Below are 17,579 nucleotides of genomic sequence, written 5' to 3'. Positions count from 1 at the left end.
ACTAAATTGTGATTCTAGATTTTAAGTTTATGCATAATTAATACCTACTATCCAGCATATGTACTCAAAAATAAGTACTCTGGGATCAAATACCTTGACTATCTCCTACCTCTGAGGGGAAAATCCTTTAAGAAAAGTTAGCAAGTCTTGGGGTAACGTAATGCATATTCTAAAAAAAAAATTGTCTAATCCTTCACATGGACCCACAGGCTGTCAGAACTTGGAAAGCCTTCAAGATTTTACTAAATTAGTTCTTCACCGGGTAGCTCTGTCATTTTATTTAACATGAATTCCCAGATCACACATATTGATCTAAAAATATAAGTTATAAGTTAAAAAAATACCAAAAAGCAAAAGCTATTCTATTTAGTACCCACTACTTTAAATTTTGTTTTAAAGAAATATAGTCCTGGGACACCTGGGTGGCTCAGTTGGTTAAGCATCTGCCTTCAGCTCAGGTCATGATCCCAGAGTCCTGGGATCGAGTCCCATATTGGGCTCCTTGCTCAGTGGGGAGCCTGCTTCTCCTTCTGCCTGCTGCTTCTCCCTCTGCCTGCCACTTCCTCTGCTTGTGCTTGCTCTTGCGCTGTCTCTGATGAATAAATAAAATCTTTAAAAAAAATAAATACAGTCCTTTTGTTTAAAGAAATATCAATCTTTGTTCCTAAAATTACTCAGAAACAGTAAAATAAAATCAATAAACCATTGTTTGATGAAAGTTTAAGTGAGATTAGTCTCCATTTCCAAGGTTTTCAATCACTACAAAATAATCTAGAAAAAAGAAAACATCTCTAAATCATACATCTTTATTTTCTAAAAATGTTCTCCTGTAATTCCAAATTTGGATGTAGCTACCATTATTGCATTAATAATTATCTCTAGCTTTGCATAGACCAGTTAAAAGATTTTGGGACCTATTTCTTCATAAATGAGAGAATACTTGCTTTACTTACCTTCTGGGGTTGTTCTATAAAATAAGAGTATGAAACTGAAAGCACTTACAAATAATAAAATACTACATCAATCCTATTGGCATACATTTATATAAATTGATACCAATTTATATGATGATTATTCAGTTTTTAAGTTATTCCTATCATGGCTACCACAATACTTTATCTTTGCTCTTTGTTCCCCCGACTAATGTGGGAAACCAAGAAATGACTGTAAGAAAGGGCAGCATGTGTTACTACAGACATCCTAAGTAAGGTATATACAATAATTGTTTATGTGCCCACTGAACTAATTTGGTTCTTCTGGGATTGAGAAACAGTTAAAATCTAATGTTATTTAATTTTAAAGTGTAGTTGAAAGTTCATACTTGCACACGACACACTGTCTGTGAAGCTGGAGAGCAGTGAACATGACAATAACGGAGTAGTTTCTTGGTGGGGCTTTAACAAGGCGACGGAACTTGTCTCCATTCATTCTTATTACAGGTCTTTTATTGGTCCATTCCATCAGTTGACTAACCTTTTCTGATAACACCATCTAAAAAAAAAAAAAAAAAGGAAGGAACGTGGTGTTAATGCTCTTAGCATGGCATTTGAAGTTCCTTTTAACTAGGCAACTTACCTAAAACCAAGACTAACACGTAGAGGTACACAGAAAATGTGAGAAACCTAAAAATAAAATCTGATAATTGGGCCTGATAATGATAATTATTCTTAAAATTCTATTATTCCATGATGAGATTTAATCATATACTGCCCTGTTGATGTGAATTACTTATTTATACTAATAAATAAAATATAAAATCATAAAACCTTTCATTTGCCAAAGATTCCAAAGAATGTTGAGTTAAACCAGTTAGTTTTGTACACGATTTTGCTTCTTAAAACCAAAACAAAATAAAAACAAAACACACCTATAAAGAAACTGGAGTAGTTAAAACAATCTTGAAAACAAAGAATAAAATGGGAGGATCACTCCTGATTTTAAGGTTTACTATATAGCTATAATAAGCAAGGCAGAGTGGTACTGATGACAGAATAGACTCAGATCAATGGCACAGAAACAGACCTACATTAAGTAGAGCCAACCGATTCTTCACAAAGGTGCAAAAACTCAGTAAAGCAAGGCTAGGTTTTCAACAAATAGTGCTGGAGCAACGGGACATCCATAGTCAAAAATAGGAATCTTGAACTAAACTTCATACTTTATACAAAACTTAACTCAAACTGGATCACATACTTAAACATAAAAATGAAAACTATGAAAATTTTAGAAAAAAAGAAAAAACGGGCACCTGGCTCGCTCAGTCAGTGGAACATGTGACTCTTGATCTCAGGGTTGTGAGTTCAAGCCCCACACTGGGCATACAGCTTACTTAAAAATATTTTTGTTTAGGAAAAAGATTAGGAGAGAACATTTAGGATCCTGGGGTAGGGAAAGAGTTCTTAGACCTGAAGCCAAAAAGCATGATTCATAAGAAAGAAAATAAAAAGGGGTGCCTGGGTGGCTCAGTTGGTTAAGCGACTGCCTTCGGCTCAGGTCATGATCCTGGAGTCCCGGGATCGAGTCCCGCATCGGGCTCCCTGCTCAGCAGGGAGTCTGCTTCTCCCTCTCCCGCTCCCCCGTCTTGTGCTCTCTCTCTCAAATAAATAAATAAAAAATCTTTAAAAAAAAAAAAAAAAGAAAATAAAAAGATAACCTCACCAAAATTAAATTTTTTTTCTCTAGGAAAGACCATCTTAAGAGGAGGAAAAGAGAAGCTACAGAGTGGGAGAAAATATTTTCAAACCACATATCTGACAAAAGATTAGTAGTTATACTTTTAAAAACTATCAAAACTTGGGGTGCCTGGGTGGTTCAGTCGGTTAGGCATCTGACTTTTGATTTCAACTCAGGTCATGATCTCACGGTCATGGGATCGAGCCCCATGTTGGGCTCTGTGCTCAGTGGGGAGTCTGCTTGAGATTCTCTCCCTCTTCCTCTGTCCCTGTTCATATGCACGTGCTTGCTCTAATAAATAAGTGAATAAAATCTTTAAAAAAAAGATTTTATTTATTTGAGAGAGAGAGAATGAGAGCAAGAGAGAGAGAGAGCACGGGGGGGGGAGGGTCAGAGGGAGAAGCAGACTCCCTGCTGAGCAGGGAGCCCAATATGGGACTCGACCCCGGGACTCCAGGATCGTGACCTGAGCCGAAGGCAGTCGCTTAACCAACTGAGCCACCCAGGCGCCCATAAGTAAATAAAATCTTAAAAAAAAAAAAGAAATGGAACTTGTTTTTCCAGGAAGGGAACAGTAACATGGATTCTAAAAATGTATGATTTACCTTTAAAGCATGGCTAAATTCAGCCAATACTGAAAAAAAAAAAAAATTTCCTGAGTATACCTATGAACAACATAGAAAGAATGCACAAAAATTAGTTTTGTAGCAGATTCAGAATAATTTTGGTGAGAGTCATAAAATGAATATGTCACAAATGGAAAACCAAATATAGACTCTAAGCCCATAGAGAAATATATACACTCTCAAAAGATTAGTATAACAAATAATTAAAAGATTTGTGGAACAATGATACTGAGGAAACAGATCACTCTAAACCAGGGTTTTACAACAGTGGCAATACTGACATCTTTTTTTTTTTTTTAAGATTTATTTATTTATTTGAGAGAGCGAGAATGAGAGAGAGTACATGAGAGGGGGGAGGGTCAGAGGGAGAAGCAGGCTCCTCGCTGAGCAGGGAGCCCGATGCGGGACTCGATCCCGGGACTCCAGGATCATGACCTGAGCCGAAGGCAGTTGCTTAACCAACTGAGCCACCCAGGCGCCCGGCAATACTGACATCTTGAGCCAGATAATTCTTTGTTGTCTGGAGTTGTCCTGCACATTGTAGGATGCTGAGCAGCATCCCTGATCTTCACGCACCAGATGCCAGTAGTATCCCTACCTTCAGCTGCCACAACCAAAAATGTCTCCAGACATTGCCAGATAACCCCTGGGAGCAAAATTCCCATCCTCCCTCATTGAGAACCACAGTTTAAACCGAAAAGAATTTTCACAGTATGATTTAAGTTTTTATCATCTTATTATGTATCCAATTTTTTAATTCATTACTGATCAGAAGACAATATAAAAGTAAAATGTGGCGATAAAGTAAACCAAAACTTCCCAGAGCAAGCCCTCAGCATAATGGGTAATAAACTTTCTAGACTAATGTTTCTCCAAGTGTGGTTGGTATAAAGGAGCTTGTTAGATGTTAAGACTTCCAAGTTTCATCCTCTAGTAAATTTGATTCAGTAGGTCTACAGTAGGTTCCGAGAATACGAAATTTTAACAGGTAACCCAAGTGATTCTTTATATACACTGAAGTTTCAGAACTACTGCTATACATTCTCATTCTTATGGGTAGGGACTACATGTTATATAAATATCTATGTATAACGCAGGGAAATTAAATAAACATTAAGCTATTCAAATGATAAATAAGAGGGAAAAATATATCATTCCTAATAATAAACCACTACTTGATCTTCCTGGAATGACTGAGGAATGTGATATATTTTAGATAACTCAAATATAACATCTTAATAATTGAGACACTTTTTAAAAATTTCAGTAGAGTTAATATACAGTGCTATATTAGTTTCAGGTGTACAATATAGTGATTCAACAATTTTTTTTTTGTGATTCAACAATTCTATACATTACTCAGTGCTCATCAAATTAAGTGTACTCTTAATCCCCTTCACCTATTTTTTTTCAGATTTGTAAAATCCTGTATTTTTTTCTTTTCTTTTTTCTTTTTTCTTTTTTTCCCCTTCACCTATTTCACCCATCCCCCCATCCACCTCCCCTTTGGTAACCACCTGGTTTGTTCTCTATAGGTAAGAGTCTGCTTTTTGGTTTGTCTTTTTTTCCTTCGTTTGTTTTGCTTATTAAATTCCACATATGAATGAAATCATATGGTATTTGCCTTTCTCTGACTTACTTCACATAGCATTATACTCTCCAGTTCCATCCATGTTGTTGCAAGTGGCAAGATTTCATTCTTATGGCTGAATAATATTCTATTGTATATATATATCCATATTTATCCATTCATCTATCAATAGACACTTGGGATGCTTCCATAATTTGGCTATTGTAAATAATGCTGTGATAAACATAGGGGTGCATATATCCTTCTGAATTAGTGTTTTTGTATTCTTTGTGTAAATACCCAGTAGTGTGATTACTGGATCATATGGTAATTCTATTTTTAATTTTTTGAGGAACCACCATACTGCCACAGTGGCTACACCAGTTTGCATTTCCATCAACAGTGCACGAGGGTTCCTTTTTTTCCATATCCTCGCCAACACCTTTTGTTTCTTGTGTTTTTCATTTTAGCCATTCTGACAGGTGTGAGGTGACATCTCATTTATGTTTTGATGTGCATTTCCCTGATGATCAGTGATACTGAGCATCTTTCCATGGAGAGATGTCTATTTTTAATTGGATTATTTGTGTTTTTCTGGTGTTGAGTTATAGAAATTCTTTATATATTCTGGATACTAACCCTTTATTGGATATGTAATTTGCAAATATCTTCTCCCACTCCATAGGTTGCCTTTAGTTTGCTGATTGTTTCCTTCGCTGGGCAGCAGCTTTTTATCTTAATGAATTCTGAATAGTTTATTTTTGCTTTTGTTTCCCTTGCCTCAGGAGACGTATTTAGAAAAATGTTGCCAAATGTCAGACACATTTTCTAGACATATCTAGAAAAAAAGGCCAATGTCAGAGACTTTACTGTCTGTGCTCTTCTAGGGTTTAATAGTTTCAAGTCTTACATTTAGGTCCTTAATCCATTTTGAGTTTATTTTTGTATGCTATGTAAGAATATGGTCCAGTTTTTCCAACACCATTTGTTGAAGAAACTGTCTTTTTCCCATTGCACATTCTTGCATCCTTTGATGAAGATTAACTGACCATGTAATTGTGGGTTTGTTTCTGGGGTTCCTATACTGTTCCATTGATCAATGTGTCTATTTTTGTGCCAGTGCCATACTGTTTTGATTATAGCTTTGCAGTACAACTCGAAGCCTGGAATTGTGATACCTCCAGCTTTATTCTTCAAGATTGCTTTTTCTATTCAGGGTCTTTTGTGGCTCCATACAAATTTTAAGATTGTTTATTCTAGTTCTGTGTTAAATGCTGTTAGTACTTTGATGGGGATTACATTAGATCTATAGATTGCTTTGGGTAGCATGGACATTTTAACATTATTTGTTCTTTCAATCCATGAGCATGGAATATCTTTCCATCTGTTTGTGTCATCTCCAATCTCATTCATCAATGTTTTATAGTTTTTAGAGTACAGGTCCTAGCCACTTCTTTCACTAGTCCTCTGTCTTCTCTAGTATATGGTTTTATAAAGGAATTTCTCTTTTCTTCACATTTGAGTTGAAAGCTTTCTTGATTGGAGTAAATCTCTAGTACTGAAGAAACTTCTTCCTTAGGGTACCTTTCATTCTTTGTCAAGAGCCCATTGTTTGAGTACTAAAAGCTATGGCTCAGAAATAAAAATTTTGTTTTTCTACAGCATCTTCACTAAGTCACACTATGCACTCCCCAGATATCCCTTTATCTTCCAAAGACATAACCTTCAAAAGTAAAGGATTAAAATGTTGCCCATACCCTTTGCGTCCTTTATTTAGTACTTTAAAGTTAAGAACCACAAAGGACTATAGTAAAGTAAGAGGTTTATCAAATGAATTATTCAGCAACTAAAAAAAGCAATTGATTTGGAAACAACTCCTATTGCAAATACTTTTTCCACTAACAGCTTTACTAAACATTTATGAAAATATATCCATCCAGTTTTTAATTTGCATTATATTAATTCAAAACAAAATATAGGCTTGCTATGGAAAAACATTAACTGCATAAGGAAGGATTTTATAATAAATTTCCCCCCTTTCTGGACATTATTTTTCGACTCAAATAAAACAAAACAAAAAAAAGCAATATTATTCACAATTAAAATACTTACCAGCAAAGTAAGCTTGAACTCTCTGTGCTCTTGAAACATTTTAATTAGTATGACCACAAAATAATCCCAACAGGAAGCCAATTAATATCTCTAATCTTGTTAGCAATAATCAAGTATGATGAACATTTTAGGCCTATAAAGGATTAAGAGGGCCAAGAAAAGGCAGTGACACAATAGTTTAATTTCACTCTACCTGCTTGCATAATATTTATCTAAATTAGCTCTAGTAAACTAGATTAAGTCTTAACAACTACAAATTCTCCTACTGCCCCTGAATATCTCTCATGAAAAATAGCATACAGGAATCCATTATCATTTAAAGCTAAAATCTGATCCTGCCATTAAGATTTCTTCTGAATTTCAGAAGTAATAAAGCTAAACATCACCAGTATGAATTCCTCTAAAATGCACCTCCTTCCCCTTCCCCCAAACTTATTTGACTGTATCTGTGTTCTACACCATCAGGGTTTATTTATAAAAATTCTTGGTATTTTTAGCTTTCTTAATCATCCACTAGTTTTCAGACATTAGTAAAATAAGATCCTGGTTAAGCAATACATTTCCAACTCCATCCTTAAATTAAGAGTGACACTGAACAGATCTGGAAACACATCTGGCAGATAACGACTGAAGGAGACAAAGAGCAGAGAAGAGAGCATTTTTAATCCTTAAATGTCATCTGCTCCATTCTCAGTGTACCTACTTTCTGGACAGGGATAAAATACACTCTCTCCCCTCTCCTTGATGTTTTAGTTTTAGGGGGTACTTCATTTGTTTTGCAACTGCTCCTGGGCCTTTGATTCTTAGTAATAAGGTATTTTCTAAAGAATCACAGAGACTTTTTTGTACATGTGACAATTTCATTTGTCAGTTTTCAAAGCAAGGTCAGAAAATGTAGAAGTTTTTCCAACAATAACCTGCCTTGTCAAAATATGCAGTAATTCTACTTTCTGAATATCCACAAGAACATCACAAAAAAGATCAACCAAAAAATATTTTACTACCACAGAGGAACACAATCTTATTTTCTAATATTCATCTAATGTCTTCTACACGCAAGGGGTGGCATTAGACACTTTACAGCCCTCATTTAATTTTCACAATATGCGGGGCGCCTGGGTGGCTCAGTCGTCACGCGTCTGCCTTCGGCTCGGGTCATGGTCTCAGGGTCCTGGGATCGAGCCCCGCATCGGGCTCCCTGCTCAGCGGGAAGCCTGCTTCTCCCTCTCCCACTCCCCCTGCTTGTGTTCCCTCTCTCACTGTGTCTCTCTCTGTCAAATAAATAAATAAAATCTTTAAAAAAAAAAAAATTTTTAATTTTCACAATATGCAAACAGGCATTTTTGCATTCTACTGATAAAATGAAACTCAGCAACTGGCTAAGGATCATTAGGGTTGCATTAACATATATGCTCTTTAAAATTTTACAAAATTTTTTTGAAAACTGAGAAAGGGGTGGAAATTTATCATCCTAGCATTATTATGATCATTTTTACTAGGTTTCAGTATGCTATGTGCATTCACTGTTTTCCATATTTCATTTCTCTATTACAGATTCCCAGAAGTAGACCAAGATATATAGATCATTTTATCAAAGGCCATGCTTTTTCATTTTTATCATGCTGCCTTCCTAAAACGACACCAGATGCAAGGACAAACAACTTCCCTTCTACCACAGGGGATATAATTCATCATAAAAATAAAACAAGTCATTTCAAAAGAAGTCTTTGTGACCTAGCAAAGAGCTTTGGGTTTGGAGTTGGACCGGGGTGGAATCCCAGCTCAGTCTCTAGAGCTGTCTTCTTTGGGCAAGTCCCCAATAATCTCTCTTGTTCAACATCAGTCCCCTCTTCCCTCATCTTTCTAAAGGGGTTAATACTTACTCTGCAGGGTTATTGTGAGGATTATAGATAAAACCATTGTGCCTGGCATGTAGAAGGCATTGAATAAATATTAGAGAATAAGTCAATGTTCCCGTGAAAACACTATTGTAGGTATAAATAATCAGGTAAGTAGAATAGCATTACATTTAATAGACAACCAGGAGGAACTGGAGTGATTTTTAATTATAATATTTTAAGAAAAGTGTCTTTTTAATTTTTTTAATTTATTTGTCAGAGAGAGAGAGAGGGTGCACAAGCCGGGGGTGGGGGGGAGAGGAAGAGGGAGAAGTAGGCTCCCTGCTGAGCAGGGAGCCTGATGCAGGACTAGATCCCAGGACCCCGAGATCATGACCTGAGCTGAAGGCAGACGCTTAACCAACTGAGCCACCCAAGCATCCCGAAAAGTGTCTTTTTAAAAGAAATACTTAAAGATTATAAGCCCAGGCATCAACCTATTTAAAGCCACATCTACTATGGTGGATAGACCTGGGATTTAAAAAAAAGTTTTCAAAAATTGACCAAAAGAAGTATTCTACAACAGAACACCTATATTTTAAAATTGTCTCTAAGTAGTATCACAGTAATTTTTTTTAAAGATTTATTTTTATTTATTTTTTAAGATTTTATTTATTTGAGAGAAAGAGCGAGCAAGAGAGAGAGAGCAGGAGCTGGGGTAAGGTACAGAGGGGAGGGGAGAAGCAGACTCTCCCGCTGAGCAGGGAGCCCGACGTGGTATTTGATCCCAGGACCCTGGGATCATGACCTGAGCCAAAGGCAGACGCTCAACCGACTGGGCAACCCAGGTGCCCCTTAAAGATTTATTTTTATTTGAGAAAGAGAGAATGTGTGTGCCAGCAGGGTGGGGGAATGGGGGAGAGGCAAAGGGGGAGGGAGAGAGAGGATCCTGAAACAGACTCCCTGCTGAGCAGGGAGCCCGAAGCGGTGTTTGATCCCAGGACCCTGACATCATGACCTGAGCCTAAACCAAGAGCTGGACGCTTAACTGGCTGAGCAACCTAGGTGGCCCACAGCAATCTTTTTTAAACAGCCTAAAACATCCACAATTACAGAGGAAAGGGATAAAAACTAAGCCATGTTTACCATCCTATATTAATTCCTTGTTTACCGATGAGAAAATCCAATTTGGTTGTGAAACCTAAACAAACTGCAAGTGAAAGAACAGATTCCTGACCCTATATACACACATTTATTTAATTAATTTCATGTTTATCAAGGACCTTTTTGACACTGCTAGGTGCCAGGAAAACAAAAATTAATTTAAAGGTACCTGTATTTTAAAAAAAAGTATATTCAAGATACTCACAGTCTAATGGGGAAGACTGATATATGAACAGTGATAGTATGATGTGCTGAATTCATCTCAGTTCACCTGGGGGGACCAGGAAAAGCTTGGCTGAGGAAGAAGGTGATGTTTGAGCTAAGACTTGAAGAGTAGGAATCCTCAGGGGCGCCTGGGTGGCTCAGTCAGTTAAGCGTCTGCCTTCATCTAAGGTCATGATCTCAGGGTCCTGGGATTGAGCCCCTTGTCGGGCTCCCTGCTCAGCAGAGAGTCTGCTTCCCCCTTCTCTCTCCCTCTGCCTCCCTCTGCTCATGCTTACGCACGCGGGCTCTCTCTCTCTCTCAAATAAATAAATAAATAAATAAATAAATAAATAAATAAAATCTTAAAAAAAAAAAGAGTAGGAATCCTCAGGTGAATGAGAGGGTGGGGTGAGAGAGAAGGAAAATACTCCAGCAGAAGTCCCGCAAAATACAGACACTTGCAAGAGAATATAGAAAGATCAAGGAAGGCAGATAATTCAGTATGACTCGTATAGGAAGGAGCTTGGACTGAGATAAGCCTGGAAGAAGTAGACAAGGGTCAGGTTACAGAAGTCCTTTTATACTTTGCAAAATAGGTTAAAAGGTTTTCAGATTTTCATGTTAGCATCTCTGGCAATACTATGAAGGATGGGTTCAAGGAAGACCAGTTAGGCAGTATGGCAATAGATCTGTAAGAGCAATAAGGGTCTGAAAAGTGGGCATCATAGGAAAGGAGTTGGAATCTAATTTCTTTTTAAACTATTTTATTGAGATAAAATTTACATAACATAAAATCCACCATGTTAACCATTTTAAAGCATATAATTTATTGCTGATTCCTTTTTAAAATAATCTATCTCCTGCTAGGCCCTTCTGCTTCTACTCCAGTGAAAGATTAAATAAATAAATATAATTAAACTGGACAAAACAGTAGTTTTAAAAAATCTTCACTTTTCTTATTTATAAAAAGTGGTTACTGTAGAAATTCAGACAATACCAGTACATAAGGTAAAAAGTGAAAGTATTACCCTAATGAACAATCCCAACTACCCAGAGAAAGCCACTCTTAAGACTGTTGTGTATCCTTACAAAAATTGCTCTATACATACATACGCACTTATATATGGGTGGTTTTGTGTTTTTGCATAAAAGGCATCTAAAATATAAAGTATTGCTCTATATCTTGTTATTCATGTAAAAACGTCTTGGAATCCTCTGTTTGCTATACCTTTGAAAACTGTATGTTTTTATTTTATTTTCTGCCAAACTAACAAGTAACTCATTTTAATTTGCTGGCTTATTTTTTTCTTATCGAATAGTTCAAATATTCAGAAACAGGAAAGATAGGTTCCTTTAAATTCAGCTCAAGTTGACAAGCATCTGAAATATCTAAATGATATTTTTAAAGTGCGTGTACAGGTGTTGTGTACTAGAAGCAGCACAAAATGTACAGGAACTAGCATAAAACTGACTGACCTAGAGTTTTAGTCCTTGTTCTCCAACAAGTAACTGTGTAAGCTTAGGACTCAGTTTTCTTCATCCATAAAATCAGGGAGCATAAATAATATAAATAATTGTGAGTAATCCTGAAAGCTCTAAGAGCATATGGCTCTAAGTCATAAATGTTTCAAAACACAATGTTAAAATTTCTTTGCTTGGATTGCTTAATGGTAAGGAAAGAATACTCTATTCTCCTCTACTTGCCACAGTCAGTAAATTCCACAAAGACAGAATCTTAGTTTTGTTCACTTATGCATATCAAGCTTCTACAACAGTGCTTGGCATGTTTGATATTTGTAAATGATTGAAAATGTTTTAAGAGCTTCCAACCCAGCAAATTGCTTTGAATCAATTATTTGGACAATGTCATAAACCTGGCATAGTTTAGCTTTTCAGTTTAATTCTCACATTCCTGAAGCGAAAATGCTACAAACGTATAGCTCTCAGACGTCTATAAGGGAGTTACATCTACTGACAGCAGAAAGATTCAAGAAATTCTACCCCTGGACCTAGAGTCAAACTTCCCCTACCACCTGATGGGGCCCATACTCAAAGTAGTGTCAAAACTCTCAGCTATGTACACGCACAGGCCTATAGAAGCCAGGTTGTCATCTACCCCACCCCTCTCAGGCTCTACATCCCTAGAAGACAAGGAGTTACAGTTTCTTCTCTCGCGAACCTCCTAATTCTTAAAAATGGTGAAACTGGAGCCACCAAAAGACACAGAACCAATGGTGAAAGGGGATGGGAAGGAGTACAGACCCTCTCAAGCCCCATTCTTTGGGAAAAGCCCGTGTTGCTGCAAACAGCGTCCTCACCTCCTTCTTTCTTTGGGCAGAGGCTGAGGGAACCCCGTAACTGAGCAGCAGCGCCACCGCCATGTTCGCGGAGACACAGCAAAACCACCAACGCGCTGCCATGTTCGCTTCTCTCTCTCGGAGAAGCGAAACTTTCCTCGGGCTGGGTCTGAGCGCGGGGCGTGAGAACAGGCAAACCAGCCCCCTGTCCCGCCTCATTGGTCCAGCTCAGCCCGTCTGGGCGACCCTTCACATTACGTCACGACGCTCTACCGCTAGACGCACGCTAAAAGACGGTTCACTTCTAATTGGTCTCCGTTAGCCAATAGAAAAAGGATAATCTGGTGGTTTTTCATTGGTCCGCTAAGGATGATTAACTGCCCCTTTCATTTGCGCAAAGATGAGGCGTGTAATGCGTCTGTACAGGCGCATGCGCAGTTGTGAAGCGTTGCGGTTTTTGTTTTTTGTTTTTTGTTTTTTCCTAGTCCAAAATGGCTTCAGGCTGTTAAGATGGAATGTTTTCCCCATTCATTTAGAAGTACCTTGGAATCCGCCTTGTTTGTGTAATATTCTAGAAAATTCGGACCTAGCCACGTGATTGTTAGCTATCTTATTCCCTCATTCTGCCTCTAAAGTTTTTCAAATCAAGATGAAAAAAGTAAAAGCAGGAAAACAGGTACAGACTTAATATCACTGAAGACTTTTTAAAAGTAAATGAGCTAGAGCTTGTTGAATACCTTCTGTGTCCCAGGAACTGTGCCATGTGTGGTGCACAGAGCGGACATCAAAAGTGATTTTTTTAAAGTTGTTTTTTTATGACATTTTTAAAGTTAAACTTATTAATTTATTACTTTAAGACAAGGACTTAAATTTCTGGTTATAGACAGCAAGTACTGACTTTTTATTATTTTGTTTGGAAGATGAGCATGAAGCTAAGGTTGTAAGGAAGCATTTCTGTCTTTTTAGTTTTTGTGTCACAGTCCATATTCTTTAAACATCATTTCCCCTATGTAAAACATAATAAAAATCCTACATAGCTGAAGAAGTTTCCATTCATTTGGTCCAGGTTTGTTTATCATAGTGGGTTGTAAAACTGGGATAATTTAACTAGAGAAGAATAATATACTCAAGAGGAAAAATACCAACAAAATAAAATCAGTTAATTTGGATTTATTTCCATGGTGTGAAACATCATATGACTACTCTTTTAGGCCTCGCTGGGAAACACATGCACACACACGCACAGAGAAAAAGGATTTCATTATGTTGGAGAGATAAGGATATGTGTATGGAAGGGAAAATAGCTGGTTCTGAAGTGAAAATATGTGATCTGGAGATATGAAAAACATTTTAAGACATTTACAGACACTCATAATAAGAATAATACAAAATAAAAGTATATGGGGACATGCTGTTTGAATCTATTTATATGACATTCTGGAAAAGACAAACTCAAAGGGACAGAGAATAGATCAGTGGCTATCTGGGGCTGGATGTGGGGAGAGAGGAGCCACACAAAGGAAATTTTTGTGGTGATGTAACTGTTATGTCCTTTATTGTTGGGGTGGTTATACTAGGCACTTGTCAAAACTCACAGACTGGTACACCAAAAAAAGAATGAATTTTACTGCATGTAAATTGAATGAATAAAAATTAAGGTAAATTTTTAAAGAACACAGAAATCTCACCTATCATGTTGGCAAAAATTCAATACATGCCATCATCAAGGCTGTGGGGAAACATGCACCCTTATACAATGCTGGTGGAAATGCAAAATGGCATATCTATGGAGGTTAAGCTGAAAATATCCAGCAAAACTACATACGCATTTATCCTCTGATCTAGCAATCCCACTTCTAGGAATCTAATCCAAAAAATAAGAATATATGTGCACAAAATTATTCATTTTAGCACTATTTATAATTTAAATATTCTCAAAAATACCCAAATGTTCAAATACAGGAGACTGATTGAATATACTATGGTACATTGTTGGTTTACAAACTGGACACTGTATATGCAGGGCAAGGAGAGACCGAGGAGAGACTGAGGCAGACCACTCTAAGTTGATAGTTTTCTCTAAATTTTTATTTATTTTTTATTTTTAAAGATTTTATTTATTTATTTATTTATTTATTTATTTTTTAAAGATTTTATTTATTTGACAGAGAGAGACACAGCGAGAGAGGAAACACAAGCAGGGGGAGTGGGAGAGGGAGAAGCAGGCTTCCCGCGGAGCAGGGAGCCCGATGCGGGGCTCCATCCCAGGACCCTGGGATCATGACCTGAGCCGAAGGCAGATGCTTAACGACTGAGCCACCCAGGTGCCCCAAGATTTTATTTATTTATTTGAGAGAGTGAGAGAGCGCATGCATGAGCATGAGCGGGGTAGGGGCAGAGGGAGAGGGAGAGGGAGAAGCAGTTTCCCCACTGAGTGCGGAGTCTGACCTGGGGCTGAATCCCGGGACCCCGAGATCATGACCTGAGCCAATGTCAGATGCTTAACCGACTAAACCACCCAGGAGCCGCTAAAATTTTTATTTTTCTTCTTAAAGTATAGTTCAAGTGTACGACCTAGTGATTTTACAATTCTATACATTATGCACTGCTCACCACCATGAGTGTAGTCACCATCTGTCACCATACCACATTATAAAAATATTATTGACTAAATTCCCTATGCTGTCCTTATCTCCATGACTTATTTATTTTACAACTGGAAAGTTGTACCTCTTAATCCACTCCACCTATTTCACCCATCCTCCCTCCCTCTGGCAACCACCAGCTTGTATTTATGAGCCTGTTTCTGTTTTTTGTTTAATTTATTTTGTTTTTTTAGATTCCACATATAAGTGAAATCGTATGGTATTTGTCTTTCTCTATCTGACTTCTTTTACTTAGTATATACCCTCTAGGCCCATCCATGTTGTCACAAGTGGCAAGATTTCATTCTTTTTATGGCTGATATTCCACTGTGTATAACACACTTTACCCATTTATCTATCTATGGACACTTAGGTTGTGTTTTTAATAAACAAGGGAACTCATGAGGCTTGTTCTGGGGAGCTGCAAAATGACTAGAGATTCCCACCTGCCCACCAGAATCTCAAAAGTTTATATAGAGGCCTTAACTGGGTTCAGTCATGTATGCTGTCCAGGTGGTCTCAACAATAACTTACTTTCTCAAGGCTATGTGGTTGGAATAGCTCCCACTTGGGAAAAGTAGGAAGAATGTACATTCCCAAAATGGGGTTTGGGTGAGGAGTATATGATTGCCTGGGTCCAGCTTGCAGGTCAACTGGCAGTGGAGTCCTCTTTATTACCTCCTCCAACATTTGTAAATACCATGGAGTATTTCACAGCTATAAAAAAAAAGAATGAGGAAGAGTTGTGTAAATGATATGGGTTTTCAAGATCGATTGTTAAGTGAAAAAAAACGAAGTACAAAAGAATATACATATTATGCTACTGTGTAAAATAGAAGAGGAAATAGGAAAATATACACATATTTGCCCATTTTACGTATGTTGGAGGAGGTAATAAAGAGGACTTGACTGCCAGTTGACCTGCAAAAGGAAACACAGAAAAAGTTAAACCAGAAACTAACGAAATTGGTTATCTACAGGAGGTGGAGGAAATGGAGTGGAACAGTTATGGTAGGGAATGACACTTCCCTAAGTATACAAGTTTTTATAGTTTTTACTTTTGTAATAATGTAAACATTTCTAAAATAATCCAAATATAAAACCAAATCATTTGGTTTTTCAAGATAAAAAAATTCTAAAGATGAATAAGATGAATAGTGGTGATGATTGTACAAAAATGTAGATGTACTTAATGCTACTAAATTGTACACTTAATAATTATTAATGGTAAATACTATGTTATGTACAATTTTTAAAATAAATTAGAGGAGTACCTGGCTGGCTTAGTTTGTAGAGCATGCAACTTTTGATCTCAGGGTTGTGAGTTTGAGCCCCACATTGGGTGTAGAGCTTACTTAAAAAAATAAATAGATAAAAATTTAAAAAATAAAATTAGAAAAAATTTAAATCATATCAGTAAGAATGTGGTAAAACTTAAATTGAATACAAACAGAAAAAGGGAGCTTGACACTATTTCAAATGAAAAACAACCACACTAAAGAAAAAAAACTAATCTGAACAATTTATGAACACACCGCTTTGATTATATCCCATTAGTCTAAAGAAAAAAAACTACAAGCAAATCTTAAATTCTACTAAGTAGGTTTGTTTTTCATAGTAATATGAGTATAGCAATCCTGAAAATTTATTTTGTGTAATACAATACGCATAAACACTGATATTATTGAGAGCCAGGATTCTCACTATGGAAGAAGGGAGATACAAATATGAAATGAGGGAAAGTAGAAAAGAGCTTTTGGGGTTTGGACTGGAATTGGAGGTGTTAGTATAAATTTATCATTCATAACATATATTCCTAGCTCTATTTGCTGAAAGGACTAGAAGCAATGACACTCCAATATCAATGAGCACACCTGGTACTGAATATATGTTGCTAAATGCCATCTCTAAAAGAAATTAGAGCTTCTTAGAGGAATGGCTAGTTCCAGTGCTGGGACAGGGAAAGTACAAGATGAACCTTGAACATCTTGTGTCAGAAAAAAAAAACACGTGCTCAAAAAGAAAAAAAAAATGAAGTTATGTCAAAAAATGCATATAAGACACCTTGAAGGGAATCCTACTGATCACATCTGGGACTCTTGATTACTAAAATAAATCATGATAGTAATGGATTATAACTACTGAATCCACAAATCCATATTGATAATGAACAAATAAATTGGAGAGGGGATAAAATTCCTCCCTACAGTAGAACACCCACTATTAAATATAGAAGGAATGATAGAATTAGGGGCGCGTGGGTGGCTCAGTCGGTTAAGCGTCTGCCTTCGGCTCAGGTCATGATCCCAGCGTCCTGGGATCGAGCCCCGCATTGGGCTCCCTGCTCGGCAGGAAGCCTGCTTCTCCCTCTCCCGCTGCCCCTGCTTGTGTTCCCTCTCTCGCTGTCTCTCTCTCTCTGTCAAATAAATAAATAAAATCTTAAAAAAAAA

The 17,579-nt window shown here is 37.1% G+C and overlaps 1 protein-coding gene across 2 annotated transcripts in view; it reads right to left on the bottom strand.

Annotated features, from left to right (window-relative positions):
- The window catches only part of MAGT1 (magnesium transporter 1), a 62,820-nt gene extending 50,088 nt beyond the window's left edge, over positions 1-12,732 (bottom strand). The window contains exons 1-3 of one of the 2 annotated variants that reach the window (XM_078065031.1): positions 12,506-12,622; positions 6,982-7,114; positions 1,322-1,491 (exon numbers count right to left, since the gene is read on the bottom strand). In XM_078065031.1, coding sequence (XP_077921157.1) covers positions 1,322-1,491; positions 6,982-7,020 — 209 coding nt within the window. In that variant the 5' untranslated portion in view covers positions 7,021-7,114; positions 12,506-12,622. Of the gene's footprint in view, positions 1-1,321; positions 1,492-6,981; positions 7,115-12,505 lie in introns of both variants that reach the window. The other variant, XM_078065030.1, reaches the window with a different exon arrangement.
- Positions 12,733-17,579: the final 4,847 nt, after the last annotated feature.

The sequence above is a fragment of the Halichoerus grypus genome, chromosome X, assembly GCF_964656455.1.
Source record: "Halichoerus grypus chromosome X, mHalGry1.hap1.1, whole genome shotgun sequence".
NCBI lineage: Eukaryota > Metazoa > Chordata > Mammalia > Carnivora > Phocidae > Halichoerus > Halichoerus grypus.
Note: the sequence above shows the minus strand (reverse complement) of the source record. Positions and strands in the feature narration are given on the sequence as shown.